The sequence below is a fragment of the Pollicipes pollicipes genome, unplaced genomic scaffold (genome assembly GCF_011947565.3).
Source record: "Pollicipes pollicipes isolate AB1234 unplaced genomic scaffold, Ppol_2.1 Scaffold_4219;HRSCAF=4965_pilon_pilon_pilon, whole genome shotgun sequence".
Lineage (NCBI taxonomy): Eukaryota > Metazoa > Arthropoda > Thecostraca > Pollicipedomorpha > Pollicipedidae > Pollicipes > Pollicipes pollicipes.
In genome coordinates this window covers 13,949,476-13,965,395 of record NW_023596448.1, presented here as the reverse complement: position 1 = coordinate 13,965,395, position 15,920 = coordinate 13,949,476, and the positions used below count along the sequence as shown (strand labels likewise).

General features: G+C 47.8%; 1 protein-coding gene across 1 annotated transcript; it reads left to right on the top strand.

Moving 5' to 3' along the window:
* Positions 1 to 6,573: 6,573 nt before the first annotated feature.
* LOC119094907 (uncharacterized) lies at positions 6,574 to 14,633 on the top strand. The gene is made up of 8 exons (XM_037217818.1): positions 6,574 to 7,283; positions 8,254 to 8,380; positions 8,876 to 8,981; positions 9,686 to 9,790; positions 11,325 to 11,465; positions 11,715 to 11,811; positions 12,277 to 12,394; positions 14,519 to 14,633. The coding sequence occupies exons 1-8, from the start codon at positions 7,169 to 7,171 to the stop codon at positions 14,631 to 14,633; spliced, it is 924 nt and encodes a 307-aa protein (XP_037073713.1). The 5' UTR covers positions 6,574 to 7,168.
* The last annotated feature ends 1,287 nt before the right edge of the window (positions 14,634 to 15,920 follow it).

Genomic DNA, 15,920 nt, shown 5'->3' with positions numbered 1-15,920 from the left:
GTGGTGATGCCCAATGGTGACCTGCCCTAGCGTGACGAAAAAATATTATCACGTGTCCTCTGTCTTCTGAGTATCTCTCCAAAGTGTGGGGATGAGCTTTGCGCTACGTGGTTGTGAGGAATCTGAAGCGAAGTAATCCTTGTACCTGTTCGGGGTTACCCAAAATATCAGGTCATGACTGAACCTTCATCCTACAGCTGCCATTAACATCCGCATGGATGGAGGGTGCAATGAGGTGCGCTCGAGCGGGACGGCCCATTTAACTACCCCAAGATCTAAAAAAAACTGAGGGAAGATGGGTACACCAAGTGCATAGTGTAGTAAATGACTTATTAAAACTTACTTTTTGACAAATTTAAGGCTACTAGGCTGTGACCTTCAGGTTCAGTGCGATCAAACAAGGTCAAACTCGAGATCACTGTCCAAAGTGCACCCTGACCTTCTCACGCAACCAGCTTTATCCTATCTGCATTTATTAAGCAAAGGGTCACAGATATACATATAACGACATCAAGTTTTTACTTCCAGCGGGTCGAAGTGACCACAAACTTTTCAGATTGTTCCTCACGTGATCTCTGTGACCTTAAACTAAGATAACTGTTGACCTCTCTTTGATCCCAAGGCTGAAAATGAGATTCAGTTACTACCCAATGGAGCAAATTTTCAACGAAAAAGCGGTTTGGTTTTGATCTTGCTCTGATCTTTATACCTAATTCAAGGAAAATAGAATGGGATCGTAATCCTTGCTTGCATAATAATAAAAACATCTCGAAGTGCTGCTGGTGCCCTCGTCCAAAACTCGCTGCCGGATCAGGTTGTGAGGGGCATTGTCTCCACTGACAGTTGTGGCGTGATCTTGGCCTGCTACAGGTCAGCGACCAGAGAAGATGTTATGTCAAAATATCGGCTACGCGATGATGTACATTGATAATTTTTGGCGGACTTACGCCGCACCATTCGGAGCTTATTGTGCAAAGCTTCTGGAGGGGCAATTGCCCCAACGAAAGCGCACATAAATGACGGGAAGCCCCCAGACACATAGGCGGAAGACTGCTTACAGTGCAGGACATTTCGGCACGCTGTTCGGCGTGCTCAAATGTCAAACAACGAGCTTTTGGGTTCCTGGGTAACAGGAAGGACCTGGACCTGGGTAAAAGGCCATTCCCCGCTGAGATAATCACTAACGTTCTTTTATTCACATCAGGAGAGGTGCGCACGGTTATGCCTGTGCATGTCAGACCAAGGTTTTTCATGTATTTTTTTAGCGAAGTTTCAGGTAAAGGGAATGCTCCACCTTTAATTCATATTTTAAACAAACTCTAGTGAAACCTCGGGACCAGCAAAGCGTAATTAAAGCACTGGGTATTGCCAATGCAGCACCCTCAAGTCATAAAAATGATATAAATTTGTATTATGTTTGAGTCCAACTTCGCTGTCTACTCTCTGTAAGAGCACTGCCAAGTGGTATTGCACTTCATCTCCGCAGTCGCAACCACCGTCGTCATGACATTGACGCATTTGTCGTGCCGGAGACCACTGACAGACGCGACAAGAGCCTTTAGCTGACCTTTTAGGGCCAAGCCTTCGCCCTGTGGTCGTGCCAGGCCAGCCTTCCGGGCCCCCCAATCGGGCCCTAGATAGTATGTGTCGAGGGTCCCGGAGGCAACACAGGGCCTAGCGGGGGATATGTACGCTGTGCTCCCTCCCCACCAGCTGGCTACTTCCTTGGGTGTTTAGATATGTAAGAAACTCAATGCTAATCAACGATTCCCTCTCAGAACACAACTCGAATGTGAATGATGACATTTGCTCCACAGAACATTCGCTTGTAGACGCCAGTCTAGTTTAACATGCGCCCGGATGGCCGGTTGGACACCCTTCGATCGAGTGGGGGTTAATTTAAACCCCCTGAGATTTCATGAACTAAGAGAGCAAGACACTGAATTTACGGAGTGTATTGACCTGTACATGAACTCACTTAGGTCAAAGTTTAAAGTTCCTATGTCATGAATATTGGGTCAAATAAGGTCAAACAAGGTCAAATTCTTGGTTGGTTTTCAAAGGACTTTTAGAACCTAGATAACTGTTCTAAGCAAAAGTTCACGTGCTCATTTAGGATTAGTGACCTTGCTTGACCCTTTGAAGGGCATGGTGACCAAAATCATGCAAGACTGTTTTGAGTTTTGCGTTTGAATAAGCAAAAAAGATCACGCTAGGCGGTATGTTCCCAAAAAACAAAATATTGATCTGAGTCAATTCAGGTCAGTGACCTATTTTGACTTGGAAGAAGTCCGTGGAAGGTGTTTGACGCGATTCCTATTGTCAATAGCTTTGAAATGAGCACCAGAAATTACCCCATACACCAAGCCCTAGGGTAATAACACAGTTTGGTGTGACCTTGGTCTGACCTTCATGCCTAACCCTAGATCAATGCTAATTGTTTATTCGGTTGTTATCCTGCCTAAGAAAGTGCCTCAGGCCTCAGAAATGTATGGCTTCGTCTGACACTCCGTTTTTTAATCAGATTGAACCATTCCCGAGAAATTGGCTTCGCTGAAACCATGATCTGACTTTGACCTGCCATAGGTCAGTGACCTTACAAGGTACATCTAAATGCTTGGTGCCAGGCAATTCACTACTCATTGTCTACAGCCACGCAAAATTTGGCACGGGTATGCCGCGCCGTTTGGAAACCATTCTGAAAAAGCCTTCGGGCGGGGGGGGGGGGGAGAGGAGGTTCAACGTGTTTAACCATGGTTTTGTTCAGTGGTAGGCTCAATATCCTAGATTCTGATACAATTCCTTTATTTCTCACTATATTTTGATGATTGATTTCTCCCATTTGGTGGGATATCAGCCAAACAAGTGGATAACATTCCGTCTGGTTATTTCCTTCATGTATTTGGTGCCTTACCTAGACGTTAGGGTTAACCACTTCGTTAAACCCGCAGTGAAAACGTCACTTTTATTGGCAATAATCTAATCGATGGTGAAATACTCATTTTGGTGGTGATTCATCCAATTTCGTAGAAGTGTTCATTTTGGTTACACTTAACATGTTTTTGGTGACCGGTGATCAGTTTATATTATAACTAATAAGATAAGGCGACGTCGAGGATAAGGTGTTTTAGGTAACCCAAATTGGGCCCGAAGGCATGAAAATATGTTTATAAATCAATTAGACTTATCCTTCTAGGAAACAGCATCTTTCTGTTTGGAAAAAAAGAAAGCTAAATGCCATGTTTGACCTGATCTGCTTCAATAAATCTTTCTTTCAAGTACCTTCTTGTCTTAAAACATTACAGATCTGTGCTCATTGTATTAAATAACCAAATCATTCGATCATGTTCGTCATTTGCCCACAAGACATTCAAAGTGGTGACGGGGCCTACGGTCAATGAGCTAGACATGTATCAAAATTTCGAAGAAGTATGCATGCTGGAAGGAATCTGTTTTCACCATGGTCGATGTTTGCTATTCATCGATTGCAATCACATTCACTGACGGCACTCAAGTTACTTGGAACATAAACCGCTCTGTCGTTGACGCGTCCCAAATCTATAATCTGTAGTGGCACTGATTCAGTGTCTTACCGTGCGTGCCAAAATGATACATGAGGAGGCACCATTCAGGGTTTGTGGGCTTGCTTCGCTGGGCCACGGAGCTTCTATGAACGAATTGTCTTTGCGTTTTCTCGGAATGCATTCAACAAAATTCAACATGTAATTCCCTGGCCAACCTGACCTCTGGCCGCCGGGATGCCTGAGGGGAACCGCGTGTGATGTGGCCTACCCTGGGCGTGGATGGGTTATGGGAAACAAAGTTGCTCTGTTAGCCAGGTTTTCGTGCAGCTTCATAGGTTGGATCGCTTTCAACCTTGATGTAAATCGGTTGAAGACAGTTCACCCGCCCTTCACCCCCTTTATACGCCTTCGCGTGCAGGAAGGTGACTGTTCCAAATGCTTGAACAAAAACACTTCACATGTTTCAAGAAACAGTCTTAAGCCCTCGGAGATATTATTAATTCGAACTTAAGAAAAAACGTTGCCATAGTACTTGCCGATTTTGCACCGCCTTGTCATGCGTCAAAGCTGATGAGGCAAATCAAAGCACAAAAACAACTGATCCACACACATTATTTTAGGCATTTTTCTCAAATGAGCCCACACACTGCTCACTAAGACAAGATCAGTTGCTGCCCAGCTTTCCAATCTTGATCTTCATATTTCCGCTGCGTTTAAAGAAACGGTTCAAGAACACCCCACTCGCTTCCTCTGCAAATGTCAAATTTCACCAATGTCACAACTGACACTGTCAGTGTTGCTGCGATATTTCTGTACCGTCAGATGCTTTAGTTACTCCAAAACGGTTAGCAGACAAAAAGCAAAAGCCAAGAGGCCAAAAGACAAAAGGCTAAATGACAAAAAGTCAACGAGTCAAAAAGACAAAAAGCCATATGTCAAAAACCCAAAACATAAAAGTCAAACGCGAAAAGTCGAACGGCAAAAAGTCAAAAGAAAAAGCGTACAGCAAAAAGTGAAAATAGCGTCAAGCCAAATAGCAAAAAGTCCAATGCTTAAAAGTCAAAAGATACAATTCACTTGCAAAAAGTCAAACAGATATAAAAAACCGATGTCAAATGTTACAGGGGTGAAAGACAAAAGGGATAAAGACTACGGCAATAATAGGCCTTCCACCGGTCTCAAACTTCCCTTCTAGCCTTCCCCACTGGTACCTAAAAAGGGAAAAGATGAGTTTAAGAAATCCAAGTCAAAATGCACGGGGTGCTTGGGAACCCTTAAGCAAGTAAGCCAAACAAACTCTCGTCCATTGCGCGGGGATTATCGGCTGAAATGTTTGGAACTCCATGACATCTGCACAACCACGAGGCCTGCTCGTCTCACTTTCGTTCAGGCTCGGTCTCTTTTATATGGCAGCACAGACCCTTGCACGCCTGCAGGAACATTTCTGCTGTAGGTTTAGTCAGTGACGGCGCAGCAGGAAGAGATCAAGGGAGCAGTTACCCACTCCCGTAATTGAGCTGGCTTATCCAAGTTAGTGTTTCTGGCCCTTCATGCATCAAGTCGTAAATTTGACTGGGGCTTGCTCACTTAATGTGTCTACTTACGGAGTCCCTGGAAAACCACGTAGCTAACCCCATCCCAATATCTGCCAATACAATGGTTAAAGCTTCATCACTTTTCGAACAACTTGATAAAACAAGCCGAACACTTTCAACAGTGCTTTTTGCTTGGTGACGACTTAAACCTGTTGAATTACGAAAGTGATTGCTGATAAGAACAAGGTGCGTTTACAAGTTTTAGTTGGTACCTTATTTCTAACATCGCTTTTTTCGTATTTTATTGGTCCTAGTAACCCAACGAATGGGGTTACCTATGACTACCCCGAACCCGAAATGGTCGATAAATGTGACATGCGTTTTTTTCCAAATTAGAAAGGCATGGGACAATCCCGAGGAGATGGATTAGACCAGGATGGTGACAAAGTTATTGTACGGGTTACCTAGTCGTCTTCCCACCAAAGGTAAAGAGACCGACTGGATGGAATAGCCCAGCTCGACTCGTGATCCACCGGTGGACTGCATTATCCTCCTGTGCCCGCAGGTCACGCCCAAAGATCACCGTCCAGTAGCCCGCCGTTCAGCCCGTGCCAGGCGCGGCGCAAAACGGAAGAAACAGACGCGTGCCAAGTAAAAAGCATGTAGCAGTTTCGGAGAAATGCATATATTCGTCTCGTAGAATTCTCAAAAATTTGAGAAGAGGAGGGTCCTAATAGTGGGGGTGGGGGGCTAACGCCATTCAATCATACCTTGCGTAGATTTCGCGGCCTGGTCCGGCCAGGTCAGGCACGTCTCTGAAGAGCTCATGTGTTTGTAGGCATTGATCGTATTGCCGTAAAATATGGAGCAGAAAACAACATATTTCTTCACACATCATGCCGAAATATGTCAAATAGATTGCGAATAGCCTGTAGAATCAAGTTGCACATTTTTGTGAATTTACACTTGTGGCATCAGTTCGCTTTCTCATTGACTTATATGAGAAACCTTACATTTTCGAATCGCGAAAAAGTCAAGAAGGGGAAGTTAAAAGAAGCATGCAAACAACTCCAAATCCTGGCCACGAGGCGTCGTAGTGACTAGACGTCGTAGTGCACTAAGGAGCATTCTGACCATAGCTATCAGTCAACACATCATCGAGTTGACTGATCATTGGTCTACCAAAGCTGGCTCCGCCCTCGGCCTTTCTCTCGTGTTTTGGTATCTTTTCGTGTCTTTGGTAGGCCCATTTCTTTGAAAAAGCATATTTCACAATTCTGCAGTATCCAAGGGCGCGAGGCCACCCGCGTGTTTCCGCCTAATGTCTGTCATTTCCGTCGCACAGCTGCAGGCACCTGCCGACCCGTCTCCCTCGCTGTCTACCTGACCTGCTGGCCCTGTCACTGACTGCTTCTGATGCCTTCCGCCAGTTTTCTTCGCTCCCCTAAAGCAGCCGGCCTGGCTGCGCCCCTGCCGGGCGCTGCGCCGCTCAATACGCTCGGAGCCAGCCGAGGGGACCGGTGCAGTCCGGCACGACGCTCCAGGGGCGGCGCCAGCCCCCGAGCCCACCAGACCGCCCGTCCGCCGGCCGCCAGATCAGTGCTAAACCAAGCCCCCGTGGTCCAGCTGCTCTCCTGGCCTGAATGGTCCAGTAGTCCGTCGGTAGTCTGTCACTGGTCAGCGGGACGAGTGGTCCATGCCACCAGCGTGGACCGCGAGGCCATTGATCCTCTCAGACGGAGCGGCCTGGCGGCTGAAGAGACCTGTGGTCCCCGTGGCGCAGCTGACGGCCGGCCGATGAGACCGCTAGTGTCCGCAGGCCGAGTGGTGCAGGAGGGAGATCCTCAAGAGCCGCGATAGAGGCCAGACCAGCCATCTGTCCCCGAGACGGCAGAGCGGCGGCCTGGCCCCGAGAGAAGACGAGACTCGGCGGCCGGCGAGTCATGGGTCTGTGAGCTGTGTAGCCGTTTGAGTCATCCGGGGGCACCACACAGGCGTCACCACATCCGCCGCCTGAAATCCCTCGCGGCTTGAGTCTGGACTCTCAGCGGCTTTGAGTTTCTTGAATCTATTGCTGGAGCCGACGCTGCCGACGCTGTCTGCCAGGACATGATGGGGCCAGGACAGGAAAGGATGCTGGGTGAAATGCTCCTGGCGCTGACCTGTTTAGGCACGGTCATCGCCCGGGGGTACGATGACCAGTACCCGGTGGTGTCTAGACAAGGTAAGACAAGCCCGCTACGCTCAATGTGAAAAACGACATTTGCATCTTTGTTGGCTTACATGCGTTGCCTGTGAATGCATCCGGTGACTTACGGTTTCTGGCAGGATGAAAAGCGAACTTACCTTATCCGGGTCCCTGTGTTCTATACTCACTCTCCTGCTGAAGCAATAGACTTAGTTGCAAAGTGACCTTACTTTTTCCGCATAGAACAAATGTGGTAAAACAATTTTCGCAGCTCAAAGCCAGATCCAGTAGAGCTAGAACAGTAACCAGATCCATCAAAGCCAGTAGATTCAGCAACCGTGGCTCAAAGCCTTAATATTCAAGCGGCACGTGCTTTCCAAATGTTTGAGGGCCTGTAAGCGAGAAAATTCCTGACTCGGCACGCTTTGTCCCTGCTGTATTCAAAAGAGAACAGGCTTTGATCACTATAACATAGTACGTAGGCTTGTTATTGATTTTTGAGCTCAGCAACTACGCTCCGCGGTGCTTCAGCGCCGTGTCAGGGCTGAGTCCCTCATCCACCAGCCGGTCTCAGACACACGGTCTATCCTGCCTTTTAACGTCACATCACATTTGGCGTGACCACTGCCACCGGTCAAGGGCCATGCCAGTCTGGAGCAAATGGCGAGCGCCCAGAGCGACTTGAGCCCACCCCGTCAAGGGTGGGCGAATCGCAAGATATGTGTTGCAACCCGATGAGCCACCGGTGTGGCAGAACTCCTCACTATGACGTCATCCGTGACCAGTAAAACACCAATGAGCACACTGTGATTCTAAGATGACAATGTTCATGGCATATGCTATCCGAGGTGAGGTTATCCCTCACCTTCTACTGTTAAGCATGTGCTCAGTCTTCTGTGACGGGCACGAAAAGCTGCGAGAAGCCGTTGCTGCAGGTGCTCTGTGCAATGCATTACAAAGGTACCTGATGCTTCTTAATAAAAATGTTATGTTCTCCCTTTTCCAGAGTTTCTACCCGTGGACATTCAGCACGGTCAGTGCGACACCACGGTGACCATTTATGAAGATGTCTCGACCCCAGGGGTCACCAGCCACAACTACAACCGCCCCCTCACCTGCTGGTATGAATTCAGGTAATGTGCGGACCAATAACTGCGGGATGCAGTCACATGCTGGCACGGAATTCCAGAATATTCAAACCTACATCTCTATTTAAGGGGAATTGCTCCAGCACGCATCATGCAGGCATTAAGCTTTCCACATGCTTATGTTCCTCCTTTTTGCAGCATAATTCCAATCAGCCTCACGTCTAATATCAAACAGCATAGAAGTGAAAGCCCACGCGGCATGCTTCAAAATGTAAACGAACGAGATATATCACGGGATGTGTGTCCAGCACACGCATTTGGCTCATGGAAACGAAGCGATCGCTTTGTATTCATGATGTGTGCGTTCCGCTATTTTCTGAGTCCATGTTTTCTATTTATTGTGCGTCTATCAAGAGGGATATTGTGGGAACTTCCACGTTCATGGAACGATAGAACCGGTACGTCCCTGATGTAGGAATGTTTATTGCTGAGATTCCCTCCACCCCCCCCCCCCCTCTCTCTCTCTCTCTCTCCCCGCAGCTTGACGGGTGCTCCAAGCTCCGACTATGTCATCGACATCCGCTTTAAAACCTTCAACGTCGGCAGAGTGTACAACAGCTCCACGTGCCAAGGCGGCTACGTTCAGGTCTGAGTCCCATACGTCCAGGTCTGGGTCCCATACGTTCAGGTTTGAGTCCCATAGCTCAGGTCTGAGTCCCATAGCTCAGGTCTGAGTCCCATAGTTCAGGTGTGAGTCTCATACGTTCAGGTCTGAGTCCCATACGTCCAGGTTTGAGTCCTATACGTTCAGGTCTGAGTCCCATACGTCCAGGTCTGAGTCCCATACGTCCAGGTTTGAGTCCTATACGTTCAGGTCTGAGTCCCATACGTCCAGGCCTGAGTCCCATACGTTCAGGTCTGAGTCCCATACGTCCAGGTCTGAGTCCCATGGGTTGCGGCGCCGGCATGTATATTTACGCGTGCTGATTGTTGGTACCTGACACTGGTCTATTGGTGCGGACTCTTGCAGTCCGTATTAGTGCGTTTGACATTGGCTCGTTTTGGACGTTTCAACGAAAGCGTATGAGTCATTGTGAAATACCTTCTCGGGTGGTGGTGGACCTTGGAATCGATAGAGCATACTTGTGGAAGCAAATTGTAATTTTGTAGCAGTTTTTGCTGTCCCTCTTCCGTCGGATCTTCGGAAAAGACAGATGAAACAATTGATGTACTATGTCCGTTAAAACAAGTGCAGAACAAGCATTTTTACTGATAGCACCATTTATCGAAGATGGGCCCGCTGCATCGCACGGAGACCACTGTTGGGAAGTGGCAGCTCTTTTTTGGCAGATCATCGATGGCACTGAGGACACAGCCATTACCAACCACCTGTCGCCGGGCTTTTTCTGCGGGGAGATGCAGGACCGGAGACACTTCATCAGCGAAACCAACAAGGTACGCACGGAGCACGCCAAATTTGCGGGGTGGAGGGGCCGTGGGGGGGGGGGGACAAGAATCTCTTTGGGGCAAAGAGGAGCAAAGCCCTTTTTCACTCGCCACCAACGTTTTATCATGCATATCGTTCCGTTTTTTCGCAGACAAGCGGCAGTGACGTGATTAATTGTGATGGAATGTGTTTCTGCTGCCGCTACTTTTACTGAACTACACTTTGCATACGTGTCATGCGATTTTAGACCTTCTGACAGCGCTGATTGAGAATAATATTTAGCATGCGCTTGAATGGCGGGTGAAATTCACCCTCAAAGGTTACTTAAAAATCATTTCTGAACAGCGTAGCGTAGCCATGCAAAACCTTACACAGCTATATAGAATTGAATAGCGGATCTTTTGATGGAGAAATATATTTACCTTATAAGGCTGCCGACCTATGCTGGTCAGTCAGGTCACGGCTGTCAGCGATGGGCATTTCTAGGAAATCGTTCCATGCGATGTAACAACGGAGTGTTAGACGAAGCCATCCCTCTCTATGATAACTTCTTAGGCGACAAATCAATTTAATTCATAATCAAAACCAATTTCATTGGCCTAGAGTCAGGTATGACGGTCAGACGGAAGCCAACACTTGCCTGCCTTTTTACTCGAGAACTGATTCTGTGGTGTGTTTCTGGTGCTCATTTCAAATTCATTAGTGATAGGGACCACAACGGACATGCTCCATGAACTTGATAAAGGTCGGTGTAGGTCACTGACCTTAAATGACCCAGGTCAACATTTTGTGTTAGGGAACATACAGCCCAGCGCAATCCTTGACACTTGTTTGAATGCCCGAATAGAGACAATCTCGTAGGTAGTTGGCAACAATGACCTTATAAAGGTCAAGGAAGATTACTGACCTCATTTCACTTCTTCTAGAACAGACATATAGCTTCACGACGGTTGCATGAGAAGGTTGGGGTGCTCGAGACACCAATCTGCAGTTTGACCTCGTTTGTCCCTTTTTAACCCCAAAGTCATGATCTTGGAACCTGAAATTTAACATTGGGTTTTGCCTTGGTTTGACCTTTCTACTGATACTAGGTCAATGAAATTTATTATTTAATTGTTGTGTTGCATAAGAAAGTATCTCAGAAATGCCTGGCTCCGTCTAACAATGTTGTTGCATCAGATTGAGCGATTCCCGGGAAATTGGCTTCGCTAAATCCATGGCCTGATTTTGGCCTGCTGTAGGTCACCGACCTTACAAGGTACACCTAAACTTGTAACATCAAACGATATGCTGTTTAATTGTCTAAAGCTATGCAAAATTTGGCGGGCTACACAGCGCCGTTTGTAAATCATTCCAGAAAGACCTTTAGGGGCTCTAATTGAACCCCACGTGTTGAGAGAGCATTTGGTCGCTATCGCTGCCGACACCACGGTGTATTCACTGTAGTGTCAGAGTCATTTCTCTAGCACGTGCAGTACTGACATCAAGCCACAGCTCGGGAGACAGCGCGGGGCTGAGCCACTGTGACACGGCTGGCCTCAGGTGAAGCTGATCTTCCACGCGGACAACTTCACCGAGGACACGTACTTGTCCTTCTTCTCGCGCACGGAGCTGACAAGAGCACTACACGAGCGGTACGGAAAACAACCTGAGCTGTACCCTGGCGGACGCCGCGGAGACCCTGTGAGTAGCCCAGCTGTGCCTGAGAGGTGTAGTGGTAGGATACAGGACATTTTAAGAGATCAGGTTGCACCCCAATGCGAAAATGACTAGAACAGGAAACTTACCGGGGCGCAAATGGCTGGCTGCTGATAATATCTGGCCGTGGGATGCGAACGGAATTTATAATGCTGTGGGGTGTTCAAACTTTATTATCAACATCTTAAGTTATGCGGCTTTAAGTGCGAGGTGTGCTGGTCTTTTGTTCGGCAGGTGGGACCCAACAACTATTGCGAGCGCGTCTTCAGCCGATGCAGGACGGACAGCTGCTTCGTCCAGTCGCCCGCCTACCCGGGACCCTATCCCAGGAGTGAGTGAATGGCGTTCACCATAAGCAGTTTCCAACTAAAACCGCCGGTGTTTGAAATTCTCGGTACGAATTCAGATACGAATTGCGTGGTAAGGTGAAGTCCTGTGATTCAGTAACACTCTTTGTCGATAACTATTTACAAATTTATGTCGAAACTTAAATTCGTCCTTGAGGATGAAGCCGCCTGAGATACACCTTCTGAAACGCAGAGCTGTTGACAAACTGTGACAGTTCCGTCTGCGTTTGTCGCCTACAGCGCGGCTTTACCTGTCATGCAGCTAAAGAATTGAGCGCATTTGGTTTGCAATCCGGAAAGCGTGCGATAGTTATGCTGTAGCAGGGTTACGATAAAAAACGAATGATCTTCGCGCGTTACCGATGTACGTCTGGCGTCTTAAAATATTTGTTTTGCCCTCGTCCATGGCTTTCGCTTCCGGACACTGCATTTGTCTGTGGATTTTTCAGACTTGCACTGTCGATATCATCTGAACGTAGAGAGTGCGTATATCAAGCTCTACACGGCCGACCAGCAAGTCAGCATTGATGGCCAGCGGTGTGACAGCCCCATGATCTGCCCTCTCAGGTAGGCCCCGAGTCACACGGTCTACCTCCTCAGAACCACACGGAGCCCTATAATTGGTCCTCAGGTACACTCCGAGTCACATGATGTCTTCTCAGAACCACACGGAGCCTCATGATGTATCCTCAGGTACTTTCCGAGCCACATGACCTGTCTGCTCAGAACCACACAGAGCCCCATGCTTTATTCTCAGGTACGCCCTGAGTCACATGATCTGGCATCTCAGAGTCACACACAGGGACCCATGGCAGGTCCTCTCAGGTGCAATTCGAGTCACACAGTCCGTCCTCTTCGATAAGCAAACAATTTTGGATCTTTCAAACAGCTAACTGCTCTCCGCTCAGTAAATAACAATTTGAACAGCATTTTCTGCCACTTCCATAGAAATGAACGTCACGATGGACGCAAATCATTTGCCGCTCCAAAAGAAAGATCCCTGAAAGCTACATAAATATTCATGGAGCTTACAACTGGAGCTAATAGCCAACGCCACCGTCTAGTCTGTTTCGCCCGGCAATAGTTTAAGGAGTTTAAGATTTGAGCAGTCAATGACGTGTCCAGAGACTTTTAAAGAGCACGGGTTAACTCATTCCCCTGAAAGCAATTTCGATGATTCAAACTTCGTAGCGAAAATATGAGGTGACAAGAAGCACAACCCTGTTTCTTGGCCCGCCAATACAAAATGTAGCATGCGTTCTGCTGTTTGAAATATATTTTGACAAGATCTATGGCAGCTAATACAATGTCAATTTAGGGACCAGCAAGACCATTCGAAACAAAATCATAACTTGCAAACTGGCTCCAGATTCCGCTGCAGATTTTATAGCCGTCAGCTGTTGTAAGCTAGATGGGCCGCATGCAAGCCGCAGGGACGTAAAGAGCGGGTAAAAGACTCACAGGTGGTGCCTATACTTCGAATCAGAAGAGACCTGCAGAATCTGCAGCAGATTTTTCAGTACACCAACGTCGCGGAATAAAGAGGCACTACTTGCGAGCTCCTTTATCATAGCCTGAGTCCACAATGCCGCAAAGCCTGCGAGTCTGAGGGCTTAAGAGTGGCAACTGTTTTCCACGACAGCTGCCTGACTGCAGAATCTGTGCAGCGTTCTGAAGCAAGTCTGCTCGCGAAGCGTGCATTGGGCCTTAAACGCTTGTTCGGAAAGTAAGACGCAAGCTGTATGCACCGCTCTTCAAAGCGCCAGCCCAGCGTTGTTGTAGGTCATGTTCTTGCCCCGTAGCAGGTCATGTTCCGCTGTTCCTGGCACCAAAGTGCCTTGCAGTACAACTCTGCTCCCAGGACCTTTTTCCAACAAACCTTGTATTCCTGATGTCCCGCAAGCTCAACTCGTGTTCAAGGCGCGCATCAGACGATTTGGGCGCCTCCCGTAGTCTTCACTCCGTAGATCCGTAGTGCCTTCACGTAGTTTAACCCTCCATTCTCCTTTACTCAACATCCCGATAAATTATTGGTTCAAACAGACAAAACGTGGGCCATTAAACGTTAACGAATTTCAAGTGGTTAAGACTTGCGGGCCCCACGTGAATGGCCGGGGTTTGAATCCCGACTGCACTTTGCTCCCCCCTCCCCGGTGCTAGTATAACCAGTGCCGTAGTCGCTGCCTTTGCATGAAACAGGTCACGACGGCGTGACGCATTGTTTTTAAATGTGTATTTGAACACACCACCCATTAGATGATTGTTACCCCTCTTTCTAACCGGAGAAGACCCCAAAGACACAGATTGGCGGTGTACCACGCCATGACGTCACCACTCCGCGTCCTGCTGACCCGGTACGGTCGCAGAACAGCTGTCAACGGACCGCCGCGCTGTGCGCATGAGGTCCGACCGGACGGTTGTGCCTTGGTGAAAATAGAATCTGGAATTACTGGACAACGAATTCTCCATCACATACCTGGCCCATAGAGACGACAAACTCCTTTGATAGATTACTCGTGCATGGTTTACGAAGCCCATTTGGTGCAGCATGATTTGCAGGCCCTTCATTCTTCATGTGAGCAAAGCTCTGTCACCTTTCCATTGTAAGTGAATACGTGAATAATGTTCCTCGCTAATACACTGCACAACTTATGTAATTTTGAATACGTTACCCAAGTAACATGTGTGCAGGCCTCTCACCTCTAACCCAGCCCGGTGCACGCGAGACTACATCACCATCTACGATGGCAAGAAGGAGATCGACCCTAAGATTGGCACCTTCTGTGGCTTCGGGAGGTACGTCTGACATCGTCGTCTTGTATCCAGAGGGTATATGTACCTGTGTATGGCGTGGGCACATATGTAACATACGTTGTAGCAAGTAGTGTGGCATGCATTGGGCACACGCAACGCTTGGAAGTATGTAATGAGTGCACATAGTCACGTACCCAGTGGGTAAATGACAACGCCGTATATGCTCATCGCGATGGAACCATTTTACTTTTTTACAGCGGCCACTCAATACACATGTTTGCATATATCCTTTCCGCGCACTGAGCACTAGCTATACATTCGCGACAAACTGACTGAAAAACTCGTACAAGGCTATCGGGCGCTGGTTCCGAGCGAAGGCCCTAGAACAGAAGGTATAACCGTCCAATCAAATTACGCTGCTTCGACTGACGTCACGCGTGTACTCGGCACGGAATGGGCAACAGCGGATACATGCCTACCGCAGTTTGCCTGGCTTTTTGAAACGGTTCTAGGACTGCAAACCTTTAAATATCGTTGGTTGGATGATAGCAAAAATATCTCTTCTCCGAAAAGGTCGTACTGTCAGCTGCAAGGTTTATGAATCATTAGGTGGCCGGCGTCCCAGCCGAGCGTATCGGGCTAGAAAGCTGGGAAACAAAACTCACACAAAGCTTTTTCGGGAATTCATTGCCTAAGTTGAAAATATACATGCAAGTGAAAAATTTAATAGGGCATCTTAAAGAAGCAATAATTAGAAATCGTACTGACGTGGAAGGTCAAGGTCAGGGGAAACAAAGGCCTGCAGACCCCCGTTACATGTTTGCAGGGACTGGGTCGACTCAGGCGTTTGCAGGGACTGGGTCGACTCAGGCGTTTGCAGGGACTGGGTCGACTCAGGCGTTTGCAGGGACTGGGTCGACTCAGGCGTTTGCAGGGACTGGGTCGACTCAGGCGTTTCATTTCTTCAAAAAGTTTATGCTCTTTGGGAGTGTCAGGATGCTGTGTTAAGGACATGTGGATGCCACAATGAGGTCGGGTCAAGGTCATTCCATTCAATGTTGACGTGATAGTTTGATGTATTCACGCAACCTATGATTCAAAATATTCCACATCCATTTTGTTCGCGTTATGCAGCTTACGTGTCAGCTACAATTTTTTTTCTGGCTAGTACACAGTCAAGATGTAGGAAGGATGCAAAGATGAGATCATGAGGTCAACATCAAAAGCAGTGAGCTAGTCACGTCATACATGCTTCCGGATTGCTTGTCCCACAGGAATTCAATATAATCACCTTCAATCTTGCATCGGGTCATCTAAGCGCCCGAAGAGATCACAACCT